At 42.1% G+C, this 19450-nt stretch overlaps 1 protein-coding gene across 1 annotated transcript in view; it reads left to right on the plus strand.

Annotated features, from left to right (window-relative positions):
* The first annotated feature begins 264 nt into the window (after window positions 1-264).
* The window catches only part of STMN2 (stathmin 2), a 34378-nt gene continuing 15192 nt past the window's right edge, over window positions 265-19450 (plus strand). The window contains exon 1 of the mRNA XM_033155469.1: window positions 265-502. Coding sequence (XP_033011360.1) covers window positions 484-502 — 19 coding nt within the window. The 5' untranslated portion in view covers window positions 265-483. The remainder of the gene's footprint in view (window positions 503-19450) is intronic.

The following is a 19450-nucleotide window of genomic DNA, read 5'->3' on the forward strand; positions in this document are numbered from 1 at the left end:
ATTTTTGTTTAATGTTCTCCCCGGCCTCCTCCTATTAGTACCATAAAACGTGTTAAAGTGCATTTGTGCATGTTTTACAGGTAGCAACAGCCAGAGATTTCAAGACCAATAGGCTTTTCATGTGAGACATTAAGCATTTGACATGGAATGTACCACTGAAACGAAAGCGAAAGGGGGGTAGCAGCATTCAAGAGCCAATTTCCATTTCAAACTGCATTCTGGCACTTTATACTCCATCACCATTGGCAGATCAATATTTAATGCTTGGAGATTCTAGCTCTGCAGGAGTCATGTCAGGGGACCTCTAGAGCCAATCTGCTTGGATAGAGGAGTGATAATTATTCATGGGCTCCTGCCTCTTGCTCTTTCTTTTGCACAGCCCCACTCTGCTGACTCAGTGCCTTAGTCTTCTCTCTCTCTCCCTCCACTGCTGTAGCTGGACCTCTTTGCCTTCACAACCTCTGAGCGTCTGCACACCTCACAATGGCTAAAACTGCAATGGGTAAGGAAATAGTACCATCTCTTTTGTCTTCATCCTGTATAATATCTGCTCTATTCTAGAAACCTGCTGTCCGTGGTGCTGACGGAGCGCTGAAAACACTAATAATCAAAAATATTGTTTTTATTTCTATTATTCTCCTTGGGTTGTATTTTATTTTATTTTACAGCCAAAACCTGGAAGCAGCTGGGAATTTGAGGGTTCCTTATAAGTCTCTGGTTTACTTTTAAAAAGAAAAAAAAATTCACTTCGATTGTTTTACACCCCTAACCACAAATCAGTTCATCCGGAGTATTAACAGTGCAATCAGATTGCAATTCTAGCCGTCTCGTTTAGTGTTTTGGGTCCGGTAAACCCGAAGCTCCATTTCCAGAGCACTTTTCTGGGACTGGCGTGTGGCAAAAAGGAACAAGTTATTCTGTGTTGTTTTCAGCCTCCTAAAATCACGCCCTGCTCATCGCCTGGTGTTTGCAACCGGAGGGGGTGCGAGTTAAGTAGAATGCATTGGGGGAAAGTGACCAGACCTTTTCGTCTTGAAATTGGTCAGTCTTTTTGAATTAGATGGAGACGGCATTAAATCCAACAATCTTTATTGCGTGAAGAGGAAATGAAGAAGGGGTTTAAGAATTAGGTTGCGCTGCCTTTGTGTTAAAGATGGACGGGTGGTGTTTTTTGTTTCCCTTTTATCCCGTTGTAGGGTGGGGATTTAGGGTTGAAGTCGCCTCGGCTTTCTTTGTGTAAGGCTGCCATGCAGCCGTTGCTCCGGGCGTTCCCGGCGAGAGCGCACCTGCAGAGAGAGCGACGCCACAGACTCCAGCAGCCCGACACAATGCAGAGCGACCCCACCCATATCGTTGTTGGTGCTGCTGCTGCTGCCTAGTCACAGGCGCACTGGGGAATCCTCCCCCTCCCCTGCTTTTTTCTCTCCCACCCACTCCCAACACTCAGCTAGCAAGGAAGAAAAAAGAAGGGGCTGGAGGACAGGAAAGAAAAGGCACTTCACCCTTTCCAAGCTGCAGCTATTGGTATCAGCATCGATTTTCCGTTCCCTTCCAGTTGTTTTTTTCTGCAGCAACCTCTCTGATCCCCTTGATCTCTAGAGGCTGGTTCTTTTAGTAGCCAGATTGTGGGGAGAGAGAGAGAAAAGTAGGTCACTGGATTACAAACCTCTACCTCTTCCTTCTCCCCACCCCGCTAGAATTGCCCCACCTGCTGTAATGCCTCCAGCGACCTTGTTTTTATTTTGTCTCGTTGAAAGCAGAAGCAAATCCCGCTCTCCACGCACACACATGTAGACTCAGCAACCCCCCAGCCACACCCCTGCACCGCACCCAACCTCCCTCCGCATTTGAAAAAAAAGGTTCATTGCAGTGGTAACCGAGAGCTCTTCAGCAGTCAGGACTGCAGGTCGGGGAAGAAAGATCATAGCTAGCGGTGTTTTCGGAATTTATACCAAGAAAGGTTTATTTAGCATCGTTTGGAAGAGTGCCGTGGGCTTTCCTGTCCCCTTGCCCCTCTGTTCCCTCTTTCCTTCTCCCCTTCTCTCTCTTTCTCTGACTTTTTCATCTCCATCCCAAAACTGAGTCTGCAATAAAACTGCTTTATATGGTGGAGTAAACAGATATTGCAGTGAAGGGCGCGGTGGGTACTGGGGAAGTGAAGAGAGACGGTTTGGCAACCAGCATCACACATCTTGAAATGGCTTCTTAAAATATCCAAATCTTTTCTCCACCTTTTGCAAAAGCAAAAAAAAATATATGAAACCAATATATTATAAGGGGGTGCCGATTCCCCCCCCAAAAAAAAAACACCAACTGACACACAAGCAACTTGGGGAGAAAACATATTTCTTTTTTTCCCCTTCCCCCTTGTCGTCCCTCTTGCAAACAAAAGCCTTGTCACCTAGGAATCTTGCTCATTTGCTGCACTCTCACTTGTCCAAAATTAATACGGATGCTCACTGAGCCCCACTCCTTAAAGGCTGCTTTCTTTTGGCTTCGAGGTTCTCAGTGCTGCAGGAAGCCACTCCAGCCCACTGGCAGAGGGCTGGGCTTTGTTATTCCTGAGGGAAGGGCATGAGACAGCTGTTTATGCCAATGCAGCCAGACAGGAGTCTGGCCTCATCCCCTTCCCACTCCTCCCCAATGCTGCAATCGGGTAATCAGTATTGATAATTTGTAGTCAGCCAGAGACTGGTCACTGCAGAAGGCCCCTGTTCAGAATTCCATAGCCACAGTCAGCAAGGAATCTTCAGGGTTTGGCAAAGGAGGATTTCATGAATCCAATGCAGATGAGGTGGTGGCAGTCACAAGCAGCTGCCGATTAACCCTGATGATTAATAGACCCTTCCTAGTACTCCACTATTCAGGCCTGCGTTACTTACTTACCAAGGGTATTGTTTGCTAGCATAAATAAATGGAGTGGCTTATTCTTAAAACTCCCTCATGATTAACTGCATTACCGCATAGACAATAAAATCTTCATTTTCAGTTTTTTAAAAAAAATTAAAAATGGAACTGAAGTCATGGAATCATACAGCTGAAAGAGACCTCTGAGATCATCCTGCCAATACAGAGATTCATTGCTAAAGCATCCTTGAAAGGAACATAGGAACTAGGAAGCTGCCTTAGACTGAGTTAGACCATTGGTCCATCTAATTCAGCATTGTCTACCCTGACGGGCCGTGGTTCTCAAGGTTTTCAAACAGGGTTCTCTCCCAGCCCTACCTGGAGATGTCAGGGATTGTACACAAGACCTTCTGCATGCAAAGGAGATGGTCTACCAGTGAGCTGCAGCTCTTTCCCCAAAATATTTTGAATATTAAAACATGGGAACAGAGGGAGCTATCTTATACTGAGTCCATTGGTCCATCAAACTCAGTATTGTCTACACTGACAAGCCTGGCTTCGGACAAGGATCTTTCCCAGACCCACCTGGAGATGCCTGGGATTGAATGTGGAACCTTCTGCATGCAGAACAGATGCTCAACCATTGAGCCATGTCCCAAGGTGGCTGTCCAGCCTCTTCTTCAAAGCCTTTGATGAAGGAGAGTCTACCACCTCCTGAGATTGCCTGTTCCACTGCCAAATGGCTCAAACTGTCAGGAGGCTCTTCCTGATGCTTAGTCTAAATCCTTTCTCTTGTAATTTGGACCCATTGGTTCAGGCCCAACCCTGGGGAGCAACAGAAAATGTATTTGCTCCATTTGTCTATGTGGCAGCCCTTCAAATATTTGAAGATGGCTTTTGTATCTCCTCTAAATATCCCTAGTGCAAAACTGCTTATGCAAAACTATTTTCAGTTGTTTGCACATTCAAATTTGAAAGAATGTTTTGGTAGCTAAAATATAATCCGTTCCCCCTCCCACTGGATATGGTTGTCATCTTCTTTGCCTTTTCTCACTAAAAGATGCAGTGATGGGAAAGCTGTAACTGTTGAACTTAAGCCTGTAACTGCACCAGAGTTCTAGGGGGGATGTGGGGATGACTCCTATATCAGTTGCAAAATTCTCTGATTTATGTCCTACGGTAGGGAAGTAGAGTTGCTATTCCAGAGGGAATGCAGATATTCAGTCCTCATCTCAGTGTGGGAGAGAAAAACTTGGTTCTCATTAAGCTGGAAGGCTGTCAATTATTTTTAAGACAAATAATTGCACTGTGGGACATATACTTCCAAGGAAAATGGATCAATTAATAGATGAAGAACTAGACACTGATTTGACAATAGATGTATAGCATTATTTAATGGTTCAGGTTGACTTTCTATCATACATGGGCCCTGACATCAAGATACCAGCTTTCCAAGAACTGCATGAATTCTGGTCCTTTCAGCTCAGCATGGAGGTCCTCTCCAGTTACTGATTTTCCAAGAAATATGCCAAGGGCATATGCTCAGACCTAGAAGCCCTATTCCTACTAAAAGATAGGTCAGAGTGAGCAATGGGTGTTCATTTGGGAAGTTAAGAAACCTGTACTTGTCAAAGGAATTCTCTTTCTATGTGAAATTACAATAAGGGTGCAGCTTGCTGGAATAAGTCCAGCTAGTCTGGCATTCTGTAAATGCCTGCGAAACAGGGTGCTGGAATGTGTGGCCCTCCGGAGGTTGCTGGACTACAAGTCTCATTATTCTGACAACTGGCCATGCTGGCTGGGACTGATGGGAGTTTTGAGTTCAAAAATGTGATCTGGAAGATGGCTACTCCTACTGTAAAATCTTACCAGGAAGAGTTGGTGATGGCTATCACCAGCTCTTTGTCCCACCATCTGTTGTTACTAAGCCTGTGAGCATAAAGGCTACAGTTAGCCAACAATTGAGCTGGTTTACTTCCAGTTAAATTGCACTTAGGGCTAAGGTGCATGAGCAAATACTTGTACTGGGGAAGGAGCCTTAAAGGTGGTTGCCCCTTTCTTAGAAAAGTTCACCATCTGCCATCTTGAGACCAGCTAAGCCATTCCTGTTCAATCCACCTTTTATTCTACCATAGAAGCAGGCTGCGATCTTTGATTTGTTAAATTACAGTGTTTTCATATCTCATTTTTATTATGTATTGCACTTATAGTTTATGTATTTTTAAAGCCATTGGAAGATGTCCAATTTTAAGATAAAGGGGGATATAAAATGTTTAAGTAAAACATGTATAGTTCCCTGTTTTCTAGGAATATTGATGCATATCTATAGGGGTCTTCTGCTGCTCCCATGACAATTTGTTGCTGCTTTGGTCGTGTTTTTCCTATGAACTCCTAACTATATCATTTCTTTTCAAACTGTCAAAGCTTTTATTCTAAATACATCAAGAACAGCCAAATTTAAGCACTTTTTAGTGCCACTGATTTAAATGGGAGAGAGATTTAAGCACATACTTAACACTCACACTGAAATCAATGGAACTTAAAAGAACTAAACTCTGACAGGAGCATGTTCATTGCTCTCCAGTCTAAAAGCTTCACTAGGTTATGACACATGATGCTAGACAACCACAAGCTTAAGTGCCTAGAGAGACACAGGCTAATGGATTGTGTCTCATCTACCAGCATCATTAATGTGAATTTATTAGAATATCGGGTTTAATGTGGGGAAATGTCTTAGGCCATAACCCTCAAACCATATCTTCAGCACTTCAGCTTTATTTCAGGGTTTGGTTTCTAAATCATAGCCAGTTTTACAAAAATGTGCTGATAACTGTAATTAATGTGTCACTTGCACAAAATAGTAGGGCAGAATATGGCCTAAAATGGAACAAGAATACTATTATTTTTCTCAGAATGTCCACTGTTCTTTGGTATTCATGCTTATGTTGTTCAACTTGACTTTTAGAGACTCAGTCTTCAGAAAGTGTCAAGGAGTTCCTGTTGCCAAATTTATAGGAAGCTGCTCTCTTGATAAAAACTTAAGAAAATAATGATCCAGAGCCAGTACATACTTCTGAATATAATTGTCTATATAATTAATAAAACAACAACAACATGGATAAGTGAGGATTAGAGAGTATGTATAGTCCTAAAATTGGCTTCTTGTGGTCTCCGGAATCCAGAAGTTGTGTCATATGGCAAGGCCAGAGAAGTCTCAGATACCTAGTTGTTACTGGTTTCCAGACATTTTTTTCCCAGCTTTATACAATTCTGTACTAAAATTTGAAATGTGGTGTTTCTGTCTGAGTTATAAGCAGTTGCAAGTTGTGTTTGTAATGTTTACTTACTATTTATATCAAGGTTGGGGAACCTGTGGCATAGCTGTCAACTTTTCCCCTTTTTAAGGGAAATTCCCTTATTCCGAATAGGATTCCTCGCAAAAAAAGGAAAAAGCTGACAGCTATGACCTGTGGCCCTACTAATGTTGCTGAACAACAGCTCCCATCATCCCTAGCCATTGGCCATGCTTGCTGGGACTGATGGGAGTTTGTAGTTCAGCAACATCTAGTGGTCCACAGGTTCCCCACCCCTGATTTATACAGTACTTGGTTATTAGGTTTCTGCCTTGGCCTTCCTTCAAGCCACTCATGACAGAGAACAAACCCTGTTCGCATTTCTCCTGGGCAGGGGCACAGATCATCTATTTAAACACATATCTGCCCCATTCCCAGAGAAAATGAGATAAGGAGCATTATAAAGTGGTTCTCCAACTCTCCTCTACATCAGAGGTAGCCAGTGTGGTTCCATTGAGAGGTTGTGGGACATCAGCTTCCATGAGCCCCCGCCAGCATAGCCCATAGTTTGGGATGGTGGACTGCGGGGGGATCTTCCTCTGCTGAGCTCAGATATTGGAAATGAGCTTCACTGTGGGGGGAAAGCACAATGAGAGAGGGTTGTAGAAAAGTAGGTGGCAGTCAGAGTGAGGCTCCTACATTCCTTACCTAAGGAGATGTTTTGCTGTTAAAAATCATATCTACACAGCCATATTATTTTTCTAAATAAATTAAAAAATTGTCCAATAGCACCTTAGAGACCAACTAACGTCTTCATGCACACAAAAGCTTATACCCAGAACAAACTTAGTTGGTCTCTTAAGGTTCTACTGGACAATTTTTTTAATTTATTTCGACTGCATCAGACCAACATGGCTACCTACCTGAATATTATTTTTCTGTGCAACTGGGACATGGGTCTGGTGCCATAACATCTGAAGGGAGCGATAATGGCAGGCCCATAGACACCCAATGAATTTTGTGGCAAAAAGTAGGAATTTGAACCAGAGTTCTAAACTCTGTACACTACCCTAGCAGTTGCATGCTAGTTTACCATCCATTTGATTATTTTTCTCCAAAATAAATTCTTCAAAGATGCTAGCTAATGAAACAAAAGCAGACTGTCTCTATATAAAATCAAGCCCATCCAAAAAATATATACATTTATAATACAAGGCAAATTTTAGTAGTACTGTAGTAGTATTTATTAAATTTGCTAGTAACTTTATCTTACCCAAGGCAACCCAAAGCGACTTACAACAGCAATAATAGTAATGAGCGAAAAGAGGGTTCAGCATTCCTCACTGCAACTCAGACTTCCACTCTTTGCATCTGATTGGGGTAGACAGATGATTAAAGACACAGTTCTGTGACTATTCTTTTGGACCACCATATAGCCCATAGGAATTATGTCACACAAAAGCAAACTGGCAACAAATTAATGAGGATGTTGGAATGACCCATCCTGAAATCTGGAGAGAGGCTGATTTGATCTGTGAAGCCAAATACATTCTTGTTGTTGACTTTACCCAACATGGCATCCAAATTCTTTAGAAACACTACATTGAAAAGTTATGTATTCAAGGAAGAAAATATTTAAGCATCATAATATGATGTCCACAATCATAATCACAACCACCTGTGGTCTTCCAGGTGTTGTTGGACTACACAGGATAGTGGTCCCTAGTCAACATTAAGTGGTAGCAGCTGTCCAGAGTTTTACACAAGAGTTTTTCTTTCTGTTCGTCAATGGCCCAAGGGACACCTCTGAAATTACAGATCAGGTCAACTAGCAGTTGGACTGATGTATACCTTCAAAGCTCTTCTCCCATGGTTGCCATATCCTCTTGCTCTCCTCCCTGCACCCCTCCTGCCAACCTCTGCTAGAACGAGCTATGGCAGGCCACATCAGGCCCATGGCCTAGAGGTCATAGATAATGGAACATAAAATCTGAACATGCATACTTGACCTTTAAAACCCTAAACAGGCTTGGCCCCATATACCTTAAGGAGTGACTCCACCCCCCATCGTTCAGCCCAGACACTGAGGTCCAGCTCCGAGGGCCTTCTGGCAGTTCCCTCACTGTGAGAAGTGAAACTACAGGGAACCAAGCAGAGGGCTTTCTAGGTAGTGGGGCCTGCCCTGAGGAATGCCCTCCCAGCAGATGTCAAAGAGAAAAACAACTATCTGACTTTTAGAAGACATCTGAAGGCAGTCCTGTTTAGGGAAGTGTTTAATGTTTGATGTTTTATTGTGCTTTTAATTCTGTTGGGAGCCGCCCAGAGTGGCTGGGGAAACCCAGCTAGATGGGTGGGGGTATAAATAATGAAAATAACAATAACAATAACAATAACAATAATAATAATAATAATAATAATAATAATATGCAACAATACCTATACCAAAGCAACTGCATTTCTCAAAATATGCAAGACCTGTGAACACAGTTGACTGTGGGTATGAGTGTGCATACTGTGGAAAGCAAAATGTCTTATTGTATCACTTCCAACTCTGAATGCAGTTAACGCCCATCTCCAGACACTACTTTAGAGCCAAGTCACATAGTTCTACTTACACGAGCTTAATGTTAAACACTCTCACTTTATACGCTGTGCATGTAAGGGCTAGTATACCCATTTCTGCCTTGCCACTTCAGGCTGAACTATGGACCTTTCTGAAGAACCATATTTTGCCTCATGTAGAATTATGATGATATGCTTTTATATCCTGCTCACATGACAGCCTGAAGCATCTGCATGGTTCTAAGCCAGCCATTTTCAAAGCTGATAAGAATTTTGTTTGTTTGTTAGGATATCTTATGGCAATCTGAAAACAGAACCAGGATTTATTTTAATTTCACCCTGTGCCAATTCTTACATTTGATATTGATTGTGCAGCTGTGTCAGAACACAATAGAATTTGTGGGAGCAGAAAAGTGACATTAAAAATTACTATTTTGAGTTTTGGATTAATATTTTCATGCAATATACTGAAAATGACACTTGAAGATTATGTCATATTATGAGGATTATTTTCTTAAAAAATAAGTAGCTCTTTCAGTCATCTGGTTTTTTTAATGGTACTATTAAATACAATTATTTTTACTTGATCTATTCAGCTTAATTTGCAAAGACTGCTTTTAAAGGTTGTATTCCAATCAACCATAACTAAAATGGATTTTTGAGGTAATTGTCATGAGAAGAACAAAACTAAAAGCAGAATATTGCTAGGGACATATCAAAGACTTTAATGTGACTCAGATAAAAATGGCAGTGCTGTCCATGCCACACACCCAATTTCAGTAATTGTATATATAACAATTATCAATTTATCTTTAGCTGATTGCAGTGTAAGCTTCCTTATTTATCTAAAACACTCATATATTGTAATTGTCCTGAAGTATTTCAGTTAGGCTGAACGCTTGAGATGGATGAATCTGACAAAGCACTATTTAAACTTTAGGCTGCGTTAACAGGGTGGTCCTATGTTCTCAGAAGTAAGGCCACTTAATTAAATGTGACTAACCTATGTGTATCTACTGAGAAGGAAATATCACTAAATTCAGTGAGACATACTCCAGTGGAAAGGGTGCATTAGATTGCTCCCTATGCCTGCTAAGATATTTTTTTCCCCTTGTGCTTCCTTTCCTATTGGTGTTGCTTCAGTCTGTACCTTTCTTTTCAGCTCCTAGTGGTAACCAACCACTGTTTCCTTAGCTTAGGCTGAGCAAATCTGCTAAGTGTGGGTGTTTTAAGAGTTTGGTTCATTAGGGCAAATGGGGCACTTCCCCACCAGTCTGCCCTCAGCCAAATCCTTCCTGCCTATCTTCTTGCTTACTACCAATCAGGGAGTTGGGGGGGGGGGACAGCCTATCCATTTCTTCCTCCTTGCTGTTAGATCAGGCATAGGCAACCTTCGGCTCTCCAGATGTTTCGGACTACAATTCCCATCATCCCTGACCACTGGTCCTGTTAGCTAGGGATCATGGGAGTTGTAGGCCAAAACATCTGGAGAGCCGAAGGTTGCCTATGCCTGTGTTAGATGGAGGCAAAGTTAGTTGGCTATGTCTTGTCATTGTCTCTGGCTCCGCCTTCTCTGGGGCTCCTTGCCTTCTGCCTTACATGTTTTGTTATGTTGTTTTGTTTTGTTTTGTTTATTCATTAAATGTGTACACTGCCCTCCATCCACAGTTCTCAGGGTGGTTCACAACATAAAAACACAATATAAAAGCACAAAATACATGATAAAAAATAAGAACTAAAAAAACCACAAACCAATAATCACTGCTCTCTCCCACCCTTGTCTAATGGGCTCCAGCTACCAACAAATACCACTACGGTTTTGAAACATGGTGTTCAGTGCCCTGCTTACCACTTATGACTTTATTTATTTAAAAACATTTTACAAGTTGTTCTGAAGAGCTCAAGGCAACTTCTACCAAAGACAAAGTTATTGTCCAAACACTAATAGCAATAACAAAGGATACCTCAACACCGCCCCCAAACCCCCACTAAAAATTCATTACAGTACAGTAGACACATAACTGTAAACAATAACCATCAGCAGCAAGAGAAGACGATGTTTTATCTCAGAGGTGGCAAAAAAAGCAAGACAAAGTCAAAGCATTAGACATGCCCATTCTAGTATGGTCTTCATGTATCTCTCTAAGGATCTGTGCTACATGTAGCATCCATGCTACAGAATGGACCTCCATCTTCTAGGTGGTCACCAACCTTTTGAGGCAAGTGAGCACATTTGGAATTCTGAGCAGGGGCCATGGGTGTCAGTCACAAAATGGCTGCTATGCGGTGTCTGGCATAACACAAAATGGCTGCCACATCTAAAAGAGCAGAAAAAGAGGCAGAAACACAAAATGATGCAGGCATGCCTCTCCTGTGTCATGCACTGTAGATTTTTGAGGGGATATTTACTGAGGCCTTTTATAAGGGCCATAGGACATACTTGTAAATGCAGTGACTCCTTTCAATTTTTTACACTTCTCATGAGTGAACAAAACATGCAAGCTGGGACTTGGTATTCATATTACTATGGTATTCACTAAATATATTGTCTGTGTTACAAACAGAAGACCATACAAGCCTCCAGTAAATCACCAAAACAAATTAACTAGGTGAATAGAAGCTGTTAGTAGCAGCAGCAGGAGGAGAAGATATGCAAGACTAATAAACATCCCAAAGCATCAACTCAAAGTTCTGGGTAGCCCAACTGAACATTCAACCAAATAGCCCTCATTTTAAGAAGCATTTAAAAATAGGTATCCAAAAATGTTTGCTTCATACAAAAGCAATTCTGGTTCTTCGTTTTCATTCTCTACAACACCATATCTATATCTCTATAGCATCATACTGATTTACATCAGAAGTACACCTAATTTTCAACATTGTGGGTAATATCCAGAGTTACCTTCCAGGAACAGAAAGACTTTGTCCATTTCCAGAAGGGACCTAAATCCAGTGGAGACCAGTAATGTAGTGGCAAATTTTTAAATGCAGGGTCTCTTCTTGATAAGCCACAGCCATGTCTCCTCAGAACCACACCCCCTCAAAGCCATGCCCCTTTTAAGATTACGGTATACAATAATCTTAAAATTCTACAATAATAATAATTAGGGGTGCATCTCAGTGATCAATGCTGGGAATCTCCATGTGTTGTCTTTCAGCTAGATCTGCTATTTTATGCATGCATACATGGGCAAATGATTTGGAGTGCTCCGGTACCTTATTTTGGAGTGACTTAAGCTGCGTTTTCCTTGAAGTTCCCTTGTACATAATAGCATTTGCGTACCATTCTCTTGAAACCGAAGCACCCTGTGTTTTCAGTGTTCCTAAAGGCTTAGTTTAGGGGCATACAGAAAAACTCCTCCTTGGTGTTGTTCCCACTTGCCTCCTACAGAGTGACCCTAGGAGCCAATCCTCTGGCTGACCCATCTCTGTTCACTCTGATTGGCTCCAATCATTGGCTTTTTAAAAACAACAACAACAACAAAAACCTCCCATTTCATGATGAATGGACAGCTCTAGGACATTGGAGACAAGGTCTCCGCTGGGACCCTGCTGCAAATATAGTAATGGGTCTTTGACTCACCAATCCCTCATGATCCCAGACCACTACACCTCTTGTGGAAACTCCACCTGAAACAAGAGGAAGGAAGTGATTTTGACTGACTCATCCATCTCCTTCCAGCCAGCTTCCACATGATTCCAGAGGGGCTCATCCAATCCACTGAAACAGATATTTAGGGGCCACAGGAGAGGAAAATCCACAAAAACCAACTTCCCACCACTTCTTAATGTGGGAGCAAATGAGACCTCTGGATTAAGACCAGTAATAATATAAAATAAGATTGTTGATAATAGTTCAATCTCATGTTGACTAGATTGACTGACTAGTTAGCAGTCCGTATTTTGCAGACAGTCTTATATTAGCAACGAATCAGCAAATTTCCTCTTTTCAATGTTTAAATTTTAAAATATGAGATTTCGAAAGGAATATTTTCAATGGAGAATATTGCTTCAGAATTTTGAGTGGTTTGGTATTGTTAGTACCTATTGGTTGTTTTGTTTTTGGAAGCTGTCAAATCGAAAAAGCTGCCAACTCTCTAATGCTAAATTCATTTACTTAGTTGAATGCCATTGCATACTATTCAGCAGCATCGAGTACTGTCAAAAACTATTACATGCCAACTATCAACTACTGCCATGTGCTAGATATAATAATAATAATAATAATAATAATAATAATAATAATAATTTATTTGTACCCCCCCCCATCTGGCTGGGTTTCCCCAGCCACTCTGGGTGGCTTCCAACAAAGATTAAAATACATTAAAATGTCACACATTAAAAACTTCCCTAAACATATGCATATTACTAAACCATAGACTTTTGTTTTTAAAACTATTGTACACCAGTTCCAAGAGACTAAATATAATTGTGTGTCATCCAACAAGTACTCTCAAAAGCTAATTAAGCCTACACAGCTTGGGGTCGCTCCCTCCAAGCCAAATGCAGCCCTATAGCCCACCAGAGATTTGATCATCCCCCAGGTTCTGCTGCCTGCTTGCAAGTGTAAAAACACTGGGGTGGGGGTAGTGCTAAGCAACTGTCGAGCAGGCATATATTACATGGCAGGTGGGCTCCATTCAGCTTGCCTGACCTCAAAATTGCACGCAGACTGTATTTTGTACTCTTTCCCATCAGCTATCAAATACCAGCAGGAGCTTGATAACACCTCTTTTGCAAACGGAGGTTTTCTATACCTCTGGTGAGGCAGCATATCTAGATGGATCGCAAATTGTGTTGCCCTGATTTAGGAGCTCTTGCGTAGAATTTCGTCAACATATTTTCTGTCTTGGGGCACTATTTTTAGGAAGAACTTAGGCTTTATTAAGCTGTTTTGGCACAGGCTGGAGAAAGGGTGTGGAAAGTTTTTCAGCCAAGGTTGCATTTCCTTTGGCTAACTTCCTGGGGGTACCACATGCTAGTGGGAGGTGGATCCCAAGGCAAAAGAAGGCGGGTCACTGAATGTGAATTTTACCTTTGTACAGTGGGCTGGTTTCCACCCATGCAAGCACACATCCTTATCCTCCATGCAGGCAGGTAAAAGGCCTTATCAGATTTCAGGGACACATTCCAGTCAGGCAAATACACTTGGGAGAAGGTGCAGCAGGGCTGGTTGTGGCGAAGCATTCTCTGTGGTGGCCCCTAAGTTGTGGAATTCCCTCCCCACAGAACTGAGTCTGGCACCTTCATTATACAGCTTCCAGAGAATGCTGAAAGCACACCTCTTTCCCCTGGTTTTTTACTCCTGTGGTATATATTTTTAGGATCTTATTTTTTTGTGTTTGTAAGTTGTTTAAAACTTTTTTAATATTGTGTTTTAATGTTGTAACATAACCCCTGGGGACATTACAATCTAGATAAATTTGTACGATGACGACCTACTTAATTATGGGCACTGGTGATGTCTTTACCTCAAGCCAGTTTAAGAGTCTTTCCCTCTCTTCAGCGAACCCTGGGGGCTGTAGTCCGAAGGCAGGAACTAGGAATCTCTAACAGAGAATTATCAGCATCTTCACTAAACTACAATACCTAGGATTCTTTGAGAAAAGCCATGGAGACAGTTAAAGGGATAAGCTTACAGTATAAAAATTCATGCTGATATGCCAGCAAGAGACCCAGCAAGAGGGTCTCAGCAAACAGTTGCTTTCATGTATTGCATTCATTTGCTTCTAATTGATTCACTTGCCGTTGTTTTGTAATTGTATATGTTCTACAATTCTACCAACTTCTGATTAAAATGTAGCACAGCCTACCACAGGGTACAGTTAACATATCATAGCCTTAGGAGAACAGCACCTGTGCTTCTCTGTTTAAATAACAGATGAGATGATTAGTGCTAATAAGGAGAGCCAGTGTGGTGCAGTGGTTAAGAGTGGTAGACTCGTAATCTGGGGAACCGGGTTCGTGTCTCCACTCCTCCACATGCAGCTGGTGGGTGACCTTGGGCTAGTCACACTTCTTCGAAGTCTCTCAGCCCCACTCACCTCACAGAGTGTTTGTTGTGGGGGAGGAAGGGAAAGGAGAATGTTAACCGCTTTGAGACTCCTTCGGGTAGTGATAAAGCGGGATATCAAATCCAAACTCCATAAGATGTAACTCACTTACCTAGTCTGCAGCCAACACCTTTACATACATACAATTCTATCCCATGTATCTTCAAGAAATTCAAGTATCAGTCGGTACCTGAGAGTGAAAAAAGGGCATGCTTTGAGAACTATGGATACTTCTTCCAATTAGCACAGGGTGGTACCTATCGTCACAACAACTCTATGATGTAGATTAGGCTGACAGAGTAACTGGACAAATGTAACCAAGTGAAAGCTTCCCAAGCAAGGTAGTCAGGTTCCAGACTTGTTGAGCAGCCACCAAACAAGGCTCCTCTGTGCTCCCTTGTGTTGTTGTGGACCTGGACTTGTTGCATAAAGAGCTTGCCTGATGTCTGGGACTACAAGTATCAACTATCTTCTCCAATCTCTTGGACAGCTTTCATCCTGACATTTAGAAATGGATAATGAACAACAGTTTGCTTCCAGTACTCTCAAAATAGACTAAGAAGAGTGCCTGGTCCAGTATTCTGGTTTCCAGCAATTTGCAACCAGAATGCCTCAGGGGATTATTGTTCATTCCTACCATCAGAGGTTGATCACCTGTTGAAATTTCTGCTGCTTTTCAATCCTTGATTGCTGCATAATTGCCTTGCTGATTTAAGAAGCAGCTTGAATCCTTTGCTAGCATTCACTTCAATCACATAAGGACAACCATGCAAGGAAGGGGAGAGGCAGCCCTGCAAGATCTGCCCCACTTATGCTGCATCACATCCTCATTGAAGGACATTCTTCCAAAGTGGGGAGGCTCTTCCTCTCATGGAAACTTCCTGCATGATTTAGAATCCTGTTTTAATCTCACTATGAATCCAAGTCACACCTATAACTCCATAGGCAGAGGAGGCTCCTGATTTCAGAAGAATGACCTTCAGGGGAAGGTCATGTGCTGGAGAACATCACATAGGATAAACCCTGCAGCTGGATGAAACCAAGGACCCATCTAGCTCAACACTCACTTCTCACAGTGGCCAACCAGATGCTATTGGAGAGCTCTAAGCAGAACCTGAGCTCAAGAACACTCACCTTCCCACCTGCAATCCTCATCATCTGATACTTAAGAACCATGCTATATATGCCAATATAGGGAGCAAGAAGGCTTTGCCAAATGCATGATTTATTTATATATTTCATTTATGAATCAGTTCCCATGAGGCATCTTGAAGCAATTTGCAATATCATTGTAAAGCAATTTACAAGATAATTATGTATTTGCCAACAGGCTTCCTTGCCGGCCCTACACCATAAGGTCCCAGGGCAGATTATAAAAATACAATATTCATTGCACAAGTGAACTGAATGCCTGAACGGGCTTTTGGTGCGCCTGGGGGCAAGGACAGCTCAGAATTACAGCCATTTTAGCTTTTTTTGCTCTTTGCAGTGCTTGACTGAAATGTAAGCAAATACATTGTTTAAAGGATGCTTGGGCACATTTGATCCCCCTCCCTTTTTAAAATTGATATTTACCGGTACCTAGATGCAAATGCTAGGAAGCAGAGTCACATCCACTCTCAGTCACGTCAAAAGCCAGTGCAAGAGCCCTTGCTTTCCTCTGGTGGAAAATAAAAGGCACAATTAAAATTTCATTTTGCATTAGTGTTTGCATTCACTCAGCAAAACCGACACATTAACTCATGTTTGAGAAGCGAACATAACAATAATGAGTCTAGGAATGGATTCTCTGTAGCTTGTTCAAACAGAACTGCAGGAATGAAGATACTGTAAAATGGCAATTTCAGGCCTTCAGGGATATTATTACCTTTTGGCATTGGTAAGCAAGCAATATTAGTATTACCTTAATATATACCTCAAGATCAAATCCTGTAAGTGCAGCACAAATAATTCAGCTTGGCAAGGGGTCAACATGGAAATGACAGAATGGCATATCAATCAGATCTCTATCCAGTGGTTTTTTAGGCATCCAAAAGAAGAAGTACAATGCCCATATACCTGTGCTTATTTTTTGCAACCTTATAAGCATCATAAATCCAGTCCCTTAACTACTCATTGTTAAGCACCCACATGACCACTATGGCTTCTTGGGTCATTGTTTTCTCAATGGACACATACACATTTCTGTTTTGAAGATTTGTGCTGAGCAGTGCAAGAGAGCCATGGTGCAAGGATAAATTTCTGGCAGCGGTGGTGATCCTCTGCCTGGCCCATGGACCTAATTAGGCTAGCCAGGCCTCCCCATTTGGCCTGCAAGACCATTTTGGCCAAGCCACACCGACATGCTTGACATGGGGCGTATAAAGATGTGGCTCAGTTGAAAAGGGGCTTTGCAGGCTCCACAAATCATCTGATTGTCAGTGCCTGCAAAGCACCATTCCACTTCCCCACACAATTTGATTTCAAACCACACAGGCAAATGAAAACTGGTCATCTGGTTTCACTGTGATGTCAAGTCACTGACAGATGGGCAGCCCCACTCACCTGTCAAACTGGGCCCATGTGAGGTGGGGGAGTTAAGAGTCTAGCCTATTGGCCAGATCCAGTTTCCCACCTGTAGCCTATGAAGAGTATTTTGAGTCCTGATGTTTAGGTTGTCCAGCTAGCTGGGAGGTAACCAAACAGTCAGAATGTTTGGGCAGATGGACCTTGCAGCAAAAATATGTGCAGATTAGCATGTTGCTCAACCACTCGGCAGGAGCTAAAGGAGAGTTTACATACTGTGGCACGCTTCTTTGCTTCGCCTTAATGGAAATGATTGACTACTCGTTGACTTCAGGACAGTTGCCTTCAGGAGAAATAAAAGACAGTACATCTTCACACAGTGCATAGTTAAACTATGGAACTCATTCCCACAAGAAGCAGTGATTGTTGACAACCAACTTAGATGGCTTTAAGAGTGGTATGACAGATGACACCTGTAGCATCATTTTCAGTTCTCCCAGATTCTCAGATTCTCAAACGCCAGTTCCGTCGGCCTGAAAAGCAAGATGAACTCCATACCCCATAGTCGCCTTTGACTGGACTTAACCATCCAGGGGGGCTTTACCTTTTACCTGTTTCCAGTCAGCTCTCCACATTTCTGCAGCAATCAGCATTAAAAAAAAATTCAATCCTTTTTGTATGCAGCTTTGACTAATATACATATTTTACAAGTGGTTTTCCCTAATGTAGTGCATACTACCAGAATGCTTTGCATTTCCACAACAGTCTGCAGCATATAGATTGGTTGTGGGCCAGAATAATTCATCTTAGATTTATGTGAATCCACCTATAATAGTGAAAGTCAGTTGATTTTTAGCACTCACGTTGGCTCTACTCTATACATTTAAAGCAGTATCATACCACTTTAAACAATCATGGCTTCCCCACCAAAAACCCTAGGCACTGTAGTTTGTTAAGAGTGCAGAGATCTGTTAGGAGAGCCCTATTTCCCTCACAGAGCTAGAGCTCCCAGAGTGGTTTTACAATTAATCTCTCTCCCTTCTTAAAGTACTATGATACTGCTTTAAATGTATTGTACAGATGGGTCCTCATTACATTTTTCTTTATCCCTGCTTTCTATGGTCAAAAGTATGGAAGACAAGCAGTGACTGAAGTGAAATATCCACCCCTGAATTACTGGGAAATGGTCACTCACATGTCTCCAGTACTCTGATTTCGTTCTTCTACATGGCAGAAAATTAACCTTGAGAAGAATGGCTATTCCATGTAGCCCTCTACTCCACAGTCTACTATGTGTGCTAATTCCACATACCATTCTTTGATATTACATGTGGTCCCAGGGTTAATAACTTGCCTTTGGATTATAGAATCATAGAAGAGTTGGAAGGGACCCTGAAGGCCACAGCAACATGAAGGTTCAAACCCCACTTCTGTTATTAACTTATTATGCACCCATGAGCAAGTTGTGTCAAAAGGCCTAAGGCTGCAATCTGCAACACTTTCCTGAAAGCAAGACCCATTGAACTCCATGGGAATTGACTTCTTTAGTATAAAAATGCATGGCCAGTTTCCTACTTGCATTGTTGGATGAATTGTGGCCTACTTCACGGAGTCAATCGGGGTGGGGAACTGAAGGGCCGGATTTGAACAAGGCCAACCCTCCAAGAGTCCAATTCCCATAGTGGCAGGACCCAAGGTAGAAGTGGGTGTGGCTAAAGTACACGGGCTGAAGACAAAGGGAGAATAACAATAAAAGAAGAAATGAAATGAAAAATTTAAATCACGTCTCTGAAAGAAGTGAGAGGGAGTGTCGCTAGCAACCAGGAAGTCTACTGACATCTACTGGAAGGAAATCAAGTTGAAGAAGAAGAAGAAGAAGAAGAAGAAGAAGAAGAAGAAGAAGAAGAAGAAGAAGAAGAGGAAAAGAATATAGTAGTACAGGTTTGATACACCAAGTTAGTCCATTCCCCTGCCAAAAGCAGCAGGGACATGGGCGGGGGAAAGGCACCAAAACCAAACAGCACCTCAATTTCATCCAGATTCAAGGTGTTAAATGGACTGTCAAGCCCTGGCTGCAATCAGGAGCACACTGCATGAGCCATGGGGTATTCCCTAATGCTCTAAGTGCAGGTGACATTAGGTGGTGCTGGATGATTGACAGTTGTGGGAGGGCTGGAGGGTTTCCACTGC

The sequence above is a fragment of the Lacerta agilis genome, chromosome 7 (genome assembly GCF_009819535.1).
Source record: "Lacerta agilis isolate rLacAgi1 chromosome 7, rLacAgi1.pri, whole genome shotgun sequence".
Taxonomy (NCBI): domain Eukaryota; kingdom Metazoa; phylum Chordata; class Lepidosauria; order Squamata; family Lacertidae; genus Lacerta; species Lacerta agilis.